At 38.9% G+C, this 14,420-nt stretch overlaps 1 protein-coding gene across 1 annotated transcript in view; it reads right to left on the reverse strand.

The window, feature by feature from the left end:
• The window catches only part of LOC101822508 (vomeronasal type-2 receptor 116-like), a 29,233-nt gene extending 18,693 nt beyond the window's left edge, over positions 1–10,540 (reverse strand). The window contains exon 1 of the mRNA XM_005081334.2: positions 10,341–10,540. Coding sequence (XP_005081391.2) covers positions 10,341–10,540 — 200 coding nt within the window. The remainder of the gene's footprint in view (positions 1–10,340) is intronic.
• Positions 10,541–14,420: the final 3,880 nt, after the last annotated feature.

The raw sequence follows: 14,420 nt of genomic DNA on the forward strand, positions 1-14,420 counted from the left end.
CCTGTTACTGTGTATAATTAATAAGTGCCAAAAATATGAGGTAAAGGTTGCTTCCATTACACCATCCTTTAGTTAGGTAAGTTTCTTTGATTTTGAAAAACTGTAATTTTCAAGTGTAGTGTATAATCATGCATTTGCTGAAGAAATCTGCAGGGGAGTTGAAATGAATGGAAAGTGTCTCACATTTGAGAAACCATAGAAGGAAGTGTTAGGGCCCTGTGATGTCATTACCCAGACTCTACAGAATCAGACAGTCTGATTTTCAAATATGTCAATGACTTTGATAAAACATTGCAAACTTGAGGTCTATTAGTTTAAAGTATGATGGCATCAGTGGAATTAATATTTATGGACATTTCTAGCATGATTTTGTGCATTACTTTCTACCCCGTGGTTCATAAAATTACAAGCTAAAAACTACTTTAAATTAGGATAAAAGATTTGTAATACTATGGAAGAAGAAGACCATATTTGGGCTGCAGAGATTTCTCAGCAGTTAAGAGCACTGGCTGGCTGTTCTTTCATAGGACATGCATCTTATGTTTAGCACACTGACGGTAGCTTTGCTTACAAAAGTTCTAAGAAAAATTTTCTTCCTCTGTGACACTGCATATATGTGGTGGACTGTCTGAGATAGATGCCAGAAAAATTTTATATACACAAAATAAAATAATTTTTAAAACAAGAGAAAAAGTTCTAATTATACAAAGACAAATTGGTTATGTAGAGAAAACCCTAGAGAGTTAGTTGATGGAAATTGCTGATCTGGCTCATGATGAAAGCTCAATCTCATTAGTCCAACAGCCAAAGAAATGATCAGAGAGTCCTCACAAGGGAAAATATGACAATGATCAAAAAACTGGATCATATTACATCCATTCTGTGTATCATGTTATCTATGTGTGAAAATAAAATGGACATAGGAATGATTAATAGAAGGGGCAATCAGATTTGTAGGTATGGTGAGACGAGTGGGTATAAGTGTAATTATGTTCTCTTAGTTCCTTTTCTATAGTTGTAATGAGCACAATTATGAAAATGAATTTTCAAATGAAAGATACCTTTCAGCTCAAAATTCACAGGTCACACCGTTCTTCAAAAAAAGTTGAGGGAGGAGATAAAAGAGAGAGCATGAGGACAAGCAGCATAATTGGATTGTTCTTCATGTCTTCCTCAGCCTGCTTCTTATTCCATGCAGACCACCAACCCAGGGTCAGCTCTGCAAACAGCATCCTAGGCCATCCCACATCAATCACCAATCAAGAAAGCGATAGCAGTGTTGCTTACAGTGTAATCACAGGTGATATTTTCTTAAAATGGTTTTCCTTCTTTCCAAATGTTCCAAGTGGACATCAAACTAACAAGCAGATGTGTTCAAAACAGATGACATACTTGACTCTACATATCTGTATGAGGCAACATGGGGATCAAATACATTACAATAAAAAAACCAGATGGTCTTATTGTTGACTTCAGAAATTTTTGCTGCCCAAATTATGAAAAATTGACAAATGTGAAATATAGTTTTGAATGCTCAGATAGGTATATCCCTGGTAAAAATTCTTTTTTAATAATTTGAGGAGAATTCACAAAAGCATTTACTGTACAATGATCTGTGAGGCATTTCACCTGCCACATACCCCTCAAAGTTTCAAGGCATTCTGCTTAAAAAACTAAGTCTATTTAATGTTGCCCTCATATGAGTGGATATAGGGCCATCCACTGGATCATGTCCAACCTGCCAAGAATCACAGCCAAAGTAAGTTGAATCTCTCTTCTCCAGCAAATCACAGCCATTTACTTCCCCCAAGATCTAATATACCTCTTAGAAAAAGTAGTGGAAAATAAATTGTAAATATTTTAAAGAAATCAAAATGAAGAAGTTTAAAACAGAATTTGTATAGACTCATATGTAAAATAAATATTTAATAATATGTATTTAAAATGATGGAGCTCAGTAATGCTAAGAGAAATGATCATAGTCTCAAGTCCTCAAACAGCACAGGTTTACAAAAGAACTATGTAGAACAGTGACCTTACTAATATAGTATTAAACACCAAGTTTGTGCCCATATTAATGAACTTTGATATTTATTATAAAATACATAATTAGCTTGAAAAGAGAAAGCTATTCCTTCAGTCCACATATTTTCAGACTTACTCCATGGTTTCCTATCAGTTTGTATTGAACACGTTGCAGCGTAGGATGTCATGAATATTCAAAAACCAGCATGATTTTTACTCCATGATTGTGATTTGAAAAAAAAGAAAGAGCCTTCCAGGTCCCAATCTCCAGCGATCCCAGCTAGGTGAGCTTGGGTCTCCGGGGGGGGGGGGCGACTCTCCCCATTCTCCGCCTGACCCCCATCAGCTCTATTTTCCGGGCCTCTTCTGGCATACAGAAGACCCACCTACACAGGAAAGACATCAGCCCTACCAGGCCCCAAACCCCAGCGAGCCCAGCTTCAGGTGAGATTGGATCTCTGGAGGGGACACGCCCTCATCCACTGCCCAACACCCATCCCCCCCGATCTTCCGAGACTGCTCCTGGCATCCAGGAGACCCGACCACACAGGAAAGACATCAGGCCTTCCAGGCCCCAAACTCTGGCAACCCCAGCTTCAGCTTAAGCTTCAGTGTCAGCATCCCCAGCTTCAGCTTCAGGAAGGAAGGAGACCAGTTGAGACAGAAAGACCCATGCAGCACCCACTGGAAGAAGAGATGGGAAGAAGACAGAATAAGAGCTCACTCAGCAATAGAAAGACCAACATGACTCCACTAGAATCTAGGGAACCAACACCAGCAAGAGCTGAAAAGCACTACATAGACGAAGCAGAGGAGACAGACCTTAAAAATTATTTTATGAAGATGATAGAGACCCTCAAAGAAGAAACGAGGAAATCCTTTAAAGAAATAGAAGAAAAAACAAACAAAAAATCCATGAAATGGGGGAAAATTCCAGAAATAAACAAATATCTCAAAGAATCTAAAGAGCACCAAGCAAAAGCAACCAAACAAATGAAGGAAAAAACTCAAACAGTTGAAGGATTGAAAGCTGAAATAGAAATGATAAAGAAAACACAGAATGAGGGGATGCTGGAAATAGAAAAGCTGGGTAAACAATCAGGAACTAGAGATGCAAGTATCACCAATAGAATACAAGAGACAGAAGAGAGAATCTCAGGTGTTGAAGACTCATTAGAGGATATAGAGTCGTCAACCAAAGAAAATCTCAAAATCAAAAAATCCTTAACACAAAATACCCAGGAAATATGGGACACCATGAAGAAGTCAAACCTGAGAATAATAGATATAGAAGAAGGTGAAGAAATACAACTCAAAAGTCTCCCAAACAAAAAAAGCCCAGGCCCAGATGGCTTCAGTACAGCGTTCTACCAGAAATTCAAGGAAGAGTTAACTCCAATACTCCTCAAAGTATTCCACACAATAGAAGCAGGAGGCTCACTGCCAAACTCTTTTTACGAGGCTACAATTACCTTGATACCCACAAAAAGACACAACTAAGAAAGAGAACGATAGACCAATTTCCCTCATGAACATCGATGCAAAAATACTCAATAAAATACTAACAAAACGGATTCAAGAACACATCAGAAAAATCATCCACCATGATCAAGTAGGCTTCATCCCAGGAATGCAGGGATGGTTCAACATTAGAATATCTATCAATGTAATCCACCATATAAACAACCTGCGAAAGAAAAACCACATGATCATCTCACTAGATGCTGAAAAAGCCTTTGACAAAATCCAGCACCCCTTCATGATAAAGGTCCTAGAGAGATCAGGGATAACAGAATATAATAAAAGCAATATACAGTAAACCAACAGCTAACATCAAACTAAATGGAGAGAAACTCAAAGCAATTCCTCTAAAATCAGGAACAAGACAAGGCTGTCCACTCTCTCCATATCTCTTCAATATTGTACTTGAAGTTCTAGCTACAGCAATAAGACAACACAAGGAGATCAAGGGGATACAAATAGGACAAGAAGTCAAGTTTTCACTATTTGCAGATGATATGATAGTTTACATAAGTGACACAAAAAACTCTGCAAGGGAACTCATAGAGCTGATAAACACCTTCAGCAATGTGGCAGGATACAAGGTAAACTCAAAAAAATCAGTGGCCCTATTATATACAGACGATGAAGTGACTGAGAAAGAAATCACAGAAACCTCACCTTTACAATAGCCATAAACAGCATCAAATATCTGGGGATAATGTTAACCAAGGAATTGAAAGACCTGTATATCAAGAACTTTGAGTCTTTAAAGAAAGAAATCAAATAGGATACCAGAAAATGGAAAGATCTCCCATGCTCTTGGATTGGTAGGAACAACATAATAAAAATGGCAATCTTGCCAAAAGCAGTCTACAGATTCAATGAAATCCCTATCAAAATTCCGGCACAATTCTTCACAGACCTGGAAAGAATATTAATCAACTTTATATGGAAAAACAAAAGGCCCAGGATAGCCAAAACAACCCTATACAATAAAGGAACTTCAGGAGGCATCACCATACCTGACTTCAAGCTCTATTATAGAGCTATAGTCCTGAAAACAGCTTGGTATTGGCACAAAAATAGGGAGGTAGACCAATGGAATCAAATTGAAAACCCTGATTTTAACTCACACAACTATGAACACTTGATTTTTGACAAAGAACCTAAAACTATACAATGGAAAAAAGAAAACATCTTCAACAAATGGTGCTGGCATAACTGGGTACTGGTATGCAGAAGACTGCAGATAGATCCATGTTTATCGCCTTGTACAAAACTTAAGTCCAAATGGATCAAAGATCTCAACATAAATCCAGCCACACTGAAACTTTTAGAAGAGAAAGTGGGAGATACTCTTCAACGAGTTGGTACAGGAGACCACTTCCTGAACATAACACCAGTGGTACAGACACTGAGATCGACAATTAACAAATGGGACCTCATGAAACTGAGAAGCTTCTGTAAGGCAAAGGACACAGTCCACAGAATGGGAAAAGATATTCACTGACCCCACATCTGACAGAGGCCTAATCTCCAAAATTTACAAAGAACTCAAGAAGCAAGTCTCCAAAACACCAAAGGATCCAATCAAAAGATGGGGTACAGAACTAAACAGAGAATTCTCAATAGAGGAGGCTAAGATGGCCAAGAGACTCTTAAGAAAGTGCTCAACATCCTTAGCCATCAGGGAAATGCAAATCAAAACAACTCTGAGATACCATCTTACTCCTGTTAGAATGGCTAAAATCAAAAACACCGAAGACAATTTATGCTGGAGAGGATGTGGAGAGAGGGGAACACTCCTCCACTGCTGGTGGGAGTGCCAACTCCTACAGCCACTTTGGAAAACAGTATGGAGATTCCTCAGGAAAATGGGAATCAACCTACCACAAGACCCAGCAATTCCACTCTTAGGCATATATCCAAATGAGGCAAATTCATACAACAAGGGCATCTGCTCCACTATGTTCATAGCAGCATTATTTGTAATAGCCAGAGCCTGGAAGCTACCTAGATGACCCTCAACTGAACAGTGGATAGAGAAAATGTGGTACATTTACACAATGGAGTATTAGCAGAAAAAAACATTGGAATCTTGAAATTCGCAGATAAATGGATAGCACTGGAAGAACCCATCCTGAGTGAGGTAACACAGTCACAAAAAGACAAACATGGTATGTACTCACTCATATATGGATTTTAAACATAGATCAGGAGAGTGCCAGTCTCCACTTCCACTGACAGAGAGTCTGGGAAACAGGAAAGAACCTAAAAGATATACATGGTACCCAAGAGAAGAGAAATGAGGCAAGATCCTCTGAACAGATGGGGAACACGGCGAGGGGTGAGGGGGGAAGGGGACCTGGGAAATAGAGAGGGGGAGAAGTGGAAGAGAGAGTAGGACGTGGAGAAACAGGAAGGTCAACTGGGTGGGGGTAGGATAGGGGGAAGAGAGAATCATAGGTTAGAAGACAGATAAGGCACCATTGTGACCTCTGGTGATCTAAACGGATGACACCAATTGGCAAGCTAAGCAATAGTGGAGAGACCACCTCGAATGCCTATTCCTGATAGTGAACTTGATGTCTATAACCATCCTGGAGCCTTCATCCAGTGACTGATTAAACAGAGGCAAATACCCACAGTTAAATACTGAACAGAACCCAAGGAACCCAGCGACAGAGAGAGAGGAGTGATGAGCAAATTGGCAAAGAATGGGCTGGCAAAGCCAGCAGAGACAGCTGATCTGAACAGGGGAGAGCTCTTGGACCCCAGACTGACAGCTGGGAGGCCAGCATGGGTCCGATCCAGACCCCCTGAATGTGAGAGTCAATGAGGAGACCTGGGCTACCTATGAGGTCCTGAGCAGTGGATCAGTGTTTATCCCTTGAATACTAATAAACATCGTGTGTCCATAACACAAAGAGGGTTGCTCTCTCTGCCTGGACTCTTAGGGAAGTGCCTGGACCCTACCCTGAATGAAATGACAGACTCTAGATATCCCCTATGTGGAAGGAATTGGTAATAGGGTGGGAGGATGGGGGGGATGGTGTGGAGGTGCAGGAGGATGGGAGGGAGAGGGAACTGGGATTAACATGTAAAACAAGCTACTTAAAATTTAAAAAAAAAGAAAAAAAGAAAGAAAAAGTTAAGTTCCTTTTTCTGCATGAGACCTAGATGTACTGCAATGGCTCACTAGTATTTATTTCCAACAACTTCTAGAACCAAAGCTGAGTGGTCAGCATTGTAAAGGTGGGCTTTGGGAAGGGGGTCCATACACAGAACACAGCAAAACCTTAAATTCAGAGTATTATGATTGAGTAAAAATAAGTGTGTCAACTTCTACATGACAGAGATTTCAGAATGTTACCAGCAGAGACATCTTTTTTGCTCAGTCACGGAGGCTTTGATTGATTAGATCAGGGAGAACAATCGGTGTTTGAAACCCAATTCATTAAGTACAAAGAATAATCTTCTTGAAGCTCAAAAATGAATTTCAAAAGTCATGCCATGTATAACTAGTAAATATCCAGACACATTACGTTACAATATGGAAATTATGAGTGTTCAAATGTAGGTGAAATATTTCTAAAGATAAATAGGAGGAGGAATGTGGCAAAGGAAGAATTGTCTTAAATGAGGGAAAGTCCTCAGCACCAAAGTCTTGAATGTGAATGACTGTGGTAATATGATCCTGGAACTATACAATCTGGGTTAGAAAACAACTGAAGACAAAGTAAATCTGGACCAAGCCAAGCTGCCAAACTGTGGATGGTAGCTGCGGATGTTACTGACAGGGGACATGATGGACAAACAGACAGACAGACAGACAGACAGACAGACACACACACACACACACACACACACACACACACACACACACACACACACACGAGGACCTGAGTTTGTATTGCCAGGCCATGGTAGCAAATGTTTTCTATCCCAAAGTCTTTGTGTAAAGATGGGACAGAGAAACAGTAGAATCCCAGAAGTCCCTAGTCTGTCATTCTGGTGTGCACAGCAATGAGTTACATGGTGGTTCTGCATAAAAAATGGTGGGAAATGAAGAACAACACCCAATATTCTCTTCAGAACTACATAGATACAGGCTTTTAACAACACGCATCACATCTACACACACCCACTTGACCCATACATTCATATACATGAACAAGAAGCAACATACCCATTCTAAAACACACAGAGAAACACACATGTATGTGCACACACTAATATTCATAAAAACACTCCTATTCACACACGATAAGGAGCAAACCCATATACATGTTTGCAAGAGAACACATACACACATTCCTAACTGCATTCAGAAACAACCCTCACATTCATACTTTCTCTCTCTCTCTCTCTCTCTCTCTCTCTCTCTCTCTCTCTCTCTCTCTCTCTCTCTCACACACACACACAAAGATTTTTGAAAGAATATTGGTAATTGGGAGGAAAATAGGAAGTGCTTTTAAAGACAAATAATAAATCAAACTCTTTGTAAAGAACATTAAAACACACATTGTTAAGATGAAAATAATGGAGAAATTTATTGTGGGAAACCAGTTTTATTATTAGGTTTGACAATGCCAACTTCAATGTTGTTCCAGAGGTCAATTTATAGTTTTCCCTTTGATTTAAGTCAAGAAATTTTGAAGTAGAACTGAATGGAAAACAAGAAAATCTTGGATATTGTGGCTGGCTTGTGTGATGCAGCTTTTCTACCGATACATATGAGGTGGATACAGAAGAACCTCATTGACCAGCAAGCCTGGCCTACACGGCAGTAAGCAAGAAATGATGTCTGGAAGAAGAATGACCTCAAGGAAACATACAATGTTTTCCTCATGAGTTGGGCATGCATGTGTCCATACTGATAATCACAGACACATACAGACAGACACATACAGACAGACACACACATTGGACACACTCATAATAAAGGACCAGTAAAGTGATAAAATGTAATTCACTTAAGACTAAAAATAAATGATTTTATACAAAGCTCAATGTATATTCAAATTTCTATGTAGTTTATGAAGAATTAGTGGATTGAAAACACATATTTTGCTCAGTGGTAGACTGGGTTGGTTGAATAAATTGCAGATAGATATCTAATTGAACTTAATGTGTGCTTAGCAAGAAGGTGAACAGGACTGGCATGGAAACTGAGCCAACTGAAAACGGATAGATCTTAGAGGTGAATCTACAACCACCGCTTACCACACCAGTAATGACTTAACTACGTATGCTATTGCATACTTCAACACATCACACTCAAATGTATTCAAAACAAACAAGAAACACAGAGTCATTTTAAATCCATTGAAATCAAGAATATATTCTTAATAAGTATATACATTTGTAAAAATTTAAATCATCCATAAAATATTGAAGGCATATTCTGCATTAAGGCATGATCTCATTCAAATTACAAAAAATTTTATATGCACAACATGAAGGCACAATGCCCATTTAGTAACGTTCTCAGTAAGGACATGTCTCAGGGTGAGAAAATCCATTACTGATTCAATTTGACATTGTAGGTTTTGCCCAAAAAAACTACTCCTTAAGCTGATGAATTTATGTCCTTTGGTATTATCACATTTATTCACACAGTCTAACATTTGACACTCTCTGAAAATATAAAATTATGATTGGTCCATGAACAAAATTAGACAAAGTACTGATTATGCCTGGGTTAATTATATATCAGCTTCAGATTAAGAAGGCTTGATGTTTGCCTTCCACACAAAAAAGCTGACCAAATTCAACACATGCCACTAGTAAGTGCTATATTTAGATATAAAGGGGATTCAGGTCATGATATCCCAAAAATCACTCAAAAACTTCAGGTGAGCCTCATCTGAGGATTGGTAATACGCAGAGAGTCATGGGAATTAGTGAAGATGGTAAAACAGTGACAACAGCAAGCATATCTGACTGGCACAGCTACAGAAAGTGAGAAGGAATCAACAAGGAGAAAGTGGACAGGGATGCATTAATATCAGCCGACACTTAGGTTTGTGGAAAGACGAGACAGATTCTAAGCGGGAACAGTTGCCTCTTGTCTTGCCGAGTGTGCACAGCATCCACAGACAACACCTGTCACATCAGGAACTGACAGGGGCATTAGCTTCTCTCCATTCGACACCTTCTCTGCTCACAGGAGCAGAAAGCTAGGTGCAAATCTGTTTGGGCCATTTATTAGTCCGTTCATTGATTGAATTGGTGACATTGTTAATTGGCAAAGCAATGTCTGTGCACCTGCATTGCTCAACACCTGGAGGGACTGTTAACATCACAGCTGTCTGATTATAGTTCCTGACCTGGAATTTGTAAGCAACCTTCAGGAGGACACCTGACAGGAAGTACTGACATGAATAGACCTGGAAATAACTAAATGCAATAGGTTGTCTCCTCAGGAATTTATCATGCACACGGTAACACCCAGTCTTTACAGACATTAGGAAATGCACAGAAGCATGACTGATCCATATTTTGCAGAAGGAATAGTTCATTACTTTCAGTACCAAATTTTGTACCCAGGCCTCAAGTTATATTTCTAAGTTACATCATTTACTGCTCTGCATGGCAGCTGAAAGAGGGAGAGATGTGTTGGAAATGTCTGGAGAGTAGTTTTGTGCTCAGAATTCACCCATAAAATATAAAAGGCAATAGACAAAAAGATGAAAACGAAAAACTCTTGCCGCATTGGAAAGAGAGCACTGATTAGAAGAAACAGGTGAAATGCATTAAGCGTACATCCTGGAGAATAGGGCTAGGAAGAGCAGGCAGGATATACTTACTGTGGATGAATTATTGTGTCCTCTGGTCCTTTACTGTGCTGGGAGGTTTGATGGGTATAAAGGGGTAAGAATGCACTGATCATCAAGTCTCCATCCCGGCATACATAGTCTGTCCAAGAGACAGGACATCCAGGGAAAACCAACTTGCACAGCAGCACAGGAAGCTTCAGAGTCAAGAAGAAGTAAATCAATGTGGACATTGTTAGTGTTTCTTTAAGTATAAATGAAACCTGCAGTAATTTCAAGTGCACCCTTTCAACAGGTGAATGTGTGAACCTGTCTGGAGTTTATAAGTGTTGCAGGCAACACTACCTATTTATTCCGCATTTGCTCCCTACAATCCCTTGGAGAAATCTTCAACATTTTCTACCCTCAGGCTTTACATCTGGGGTTTTCTGTTCAAGAGAAAAAAACATTCTGGGAAAAATATGTCTAAGAATAGAAAAACCACAGATACAAACCCAAATGGGGAAGTTTAGTTGTAAACCTTGTGTCATAAAATTATGGCACAAGGCCATTTGACATGATACAATTGGATTGTGCCTGAGTATTCCAAGTTAGATGGGCAGAAAAAGGCCATAATCTGGAAGGGCTCCTCTACAAACTTAGAAAACAGTGCCCCATAGTGTCCAGGATAGTGACTGTCATCTCGTATCTGCAGCATTCAGTGGAGGCACTTGGCATTCGCCATAATGCCCATTAGTATATGCAAATACCTCACGGGTGCAGATTCCCTTTGCCTGAGCTCAGTCCCCCACTTTTTAATTGGATCCTTTGGTGTTTTGGAGACATGCTCTTTAAGTTCTTTGTAAATTTTGGAGATCAGCCCTCTGTCAGATGTGGGGTTAGTAAACATCTTTTCCCAATCTGTGGGTTGCCTTTTTGTCTTGTTGACTGTGTCGTTTGCCTTACAGAAACTTCTCAGTTTCAGGATGTCCATTTATTAATTGTCCCTCTCAGTGTCTGTGCTACTGGTGTCATGTTCAGTAAGCAGTCTCCTGTACCAATTCATCCAAGGGAACCTCCAACTTTCTCTTCCAGTAGGTTCAGTGTGGTTGGATTTATGTTGAGGTCTTTGATTCATTTGGATTTAAGTTTTGTGCATGGCGATAGGCATGTATCTATCTGCAGTCTTCTACATGCCAATATCCAGTTACGCCAGCACCATTTGTTGAAGATGCTATCTTTTTTCCATTGTATAATTTTAGCTTCTTTGTCAAAAATCAGGGGTTCATAGGTTTGTGGATTAATCTCAGAGTGTTCAATTCGATTCCATTGATCTACCTGTCTATTTTTGTGCCAATACCAAGATGTTTTCAGGACTATAGCTCTATAATAGTGCTGGAAGTCAGGGATGGTGATGCTTTGTTGAGCAGGGTTTTCTTGTTTTTTTGTTTTTCCATATAAACTTGAGATTTGTTCTTTCAAGGTCTGTGAAGAATTGTGTTGGGATTTTGATGGGGATTTCATTGACTCTGTAGATTGCTTTTGGCAGGATTGCCAATTTTACTACATTGATCCTACCTATCCAAGAGCATGGGAGATCTTTCCATTTTTCTGATGTATTCTTTAATTTCTTTCTTTAAAGACTCAAAGTTCTTGTGATACAGGTCTTTCACTTGTTTGGTTAGTATTACCCCAACGTATTTTATGTAGTTTGTGGCAATCGTAAAGGGTGATGTTTCTCTGGTTTCTTTCTCAGGCCTTTTATCATCTGTATATAGTAGCGCTACTGATTTTCTTCAATACCCCACTCTTACCACTAGACAGGACCACAAGACAGAAACTTAACAAGGATACTAAGGATCTAATAGAAGTTATGACCCAATTGGGTTTAACAGACATCTATAGAACACTCCATCCAAACACAAAAGAATATACCTTCTTCTCACCACCACATGGAACTACCTCAAAATCGACCACATACTTGGCAACATAGCAAACCTCAACAGGTACAAAAAAATTGGAATAACTCCATGTATTTTATCAGACCACCATACTTTAAAGTTAGAATTCAACAACAACACAAATTTATTATTTTTATATGTACAAACACAAGCTGTTCTTATACTACAATGTTTCTTTTATGTATGTTTTTATGACAAGTCAACAATAGACATGCTAAAATGGACAGGGAAAAAGCACAATATGACTCATCATTATACAAAGAAACTGAGGTAAATGAGAAATCCTGAGAGCAAGAGGATTAGTCTTCACTAGAAAAGAGCATACAATTTGGTTCTTTTATAACAAATGGTCAGTGGTGAAAAACATAATCTTTATAATCCTGTACGTTTTTTTAGCACATTTCTATATTGAAAGGCTTGTTATCATTTCATTTGTTCCTGAGAACAACCTCTACATGGTCATTCTTTGTTCTGAACATGTAGAGATGAGGACATAAGACTTCAATTCTAGCATCTTATATTTGGTATGTTTTGAACAACAGTGTATTTTTTGCTGTGTCTGAATATATTTGATTGTCAATGTATGCTTGAGAGATTTACTCAATGGGAAACCTGAAGACTTATTTTACTGTCTTTTGCTTGATAGGAGAATTTTATAGGCTTCTTAATGCCATTTTTGTGTGGAAATACCATATCAAGCATTTTCTTTTCTGTCTTTATCAGTTAATGTGACAGCCCCAAAATACAAGTGTTTTGAGTTCTCAGGAATCAAGTGACAAATCACTCATAGTTAGAATTTTGCTGAATCTTTACACTGATTATGAGTCCAGGTTTCCATCTTATTTTTTATTGGAATATGTCTTACAAAATTTCTTTAATCAAATTAAATAATAATGTAAATTTACAAAATACGAATTTGTAAGGATTTACTACAAATGAATGTTACCAATGTAGCGACATAAATTTTCGTCCATGTAGCCAAGATCAAGGTGCCATGCTACTGTAAATAACCTTTGAAAGTGAAGATGATCAAACTATCTTATGTGTAGTTTATCAATTCACATTTATTTGTATGTTTTTCAGTTCCTTTCTTCAGAGTCTTTAGTGCACTAATATTTACCTTCTGCATGATAATTCATCCTAAGGTTATTTAATTAAACTGTGATATCATATTCTCTACATTTCTTTCTTTGAATATTGGATGTTGGAAAATAAGACCTATTCTGAGGCAGTGTTCTCTTATCTAACTGAATGTATATATTAATTGCAGGAGATTTCTGATGGATTTTTAGGGGATTTTAGACATAGAATTCTGTCATCTGTAAATAAAGATCCTTTAAATTCATATTTTCAATACCCTCATTATTTACTTCATTCTCATATTTCACTAGCTATGACTTTAAACACTATGGAATAAAAAATACAGAGAGTGGATAGCCTATTCTTATTCCCGAGGTAGTGGACATATATTGTGTGTTTCTTTTTTTTATTTTTTATTTTTTTTATTTTCCAGTTTAAATTTAGATAAGAAACGAGGTTGCTTCACAAGTCAGTTCCAGGTCCCTCCCCTCCTCCCATGCCCTTCCCCCAACCCCCCCATTATCCCCTCATTCCCCCAGGGAGGGTGAGGCCCTCCATGGGGGTGTCCATAGTCTGTCATTTCATATAGGGCAGGGCCCTTCCCCAAGAGTTCAGGTGAGAGTGCACCTCACATTGTTCTATGGGAGTCCAAAGTCCTTGTGTATACTTGGGATGGGTACTGATCTGCTGCCCAAGGCTCAATAGGTTCCCTAGGCCTCCTCACTGACACCCAAATTCAGGGGTATTGATCAGTCCCATGCTGGATTCCCAGGCTGATGCCTGGGATTCAAGAGTTAACCTTTGTCTGGTCAGCTGTTTCTGGGGGTTAAACCAGCCCAGTCTTAATCCCTTTGATCATCAGTCCTCCCTCTCTGTTACTGGCTTTCTTGAGTTCAGCTCAGTACTTAACCAGCCACTAAATGAAGTTTCTGTTTCCCAGACTCTCTGGCCATAGGATTGTAGGCTGGCACTCCCCAGATCTATGTCTAAAATCCATATATGAGAGAGTACATGCCATGTTTCTCTTTTTGTGACTGGGTTACCTCACTCAGGATGGTTTCTTCTAGTGTCATCCATTTGCCTGCGAATCTCA

Source organism: Mesocricetus auratus, unplaced genomic scaffold (assembly GCF_017639785.1).
Source record: "Mesocricetus auratus isolate SY011 unplaced genomic scaffold, BCM_Maur_2.0 Super-Scaffold_100676, whole genome shotgun sequence".
Taxonomy (NCBI): domain Eukaryota; kingdom Metazoa; phylum Chordata; class Mammalia; order Rodentia; family Cricetidae; genus Mesocricetus; species Mesocricetus auratus.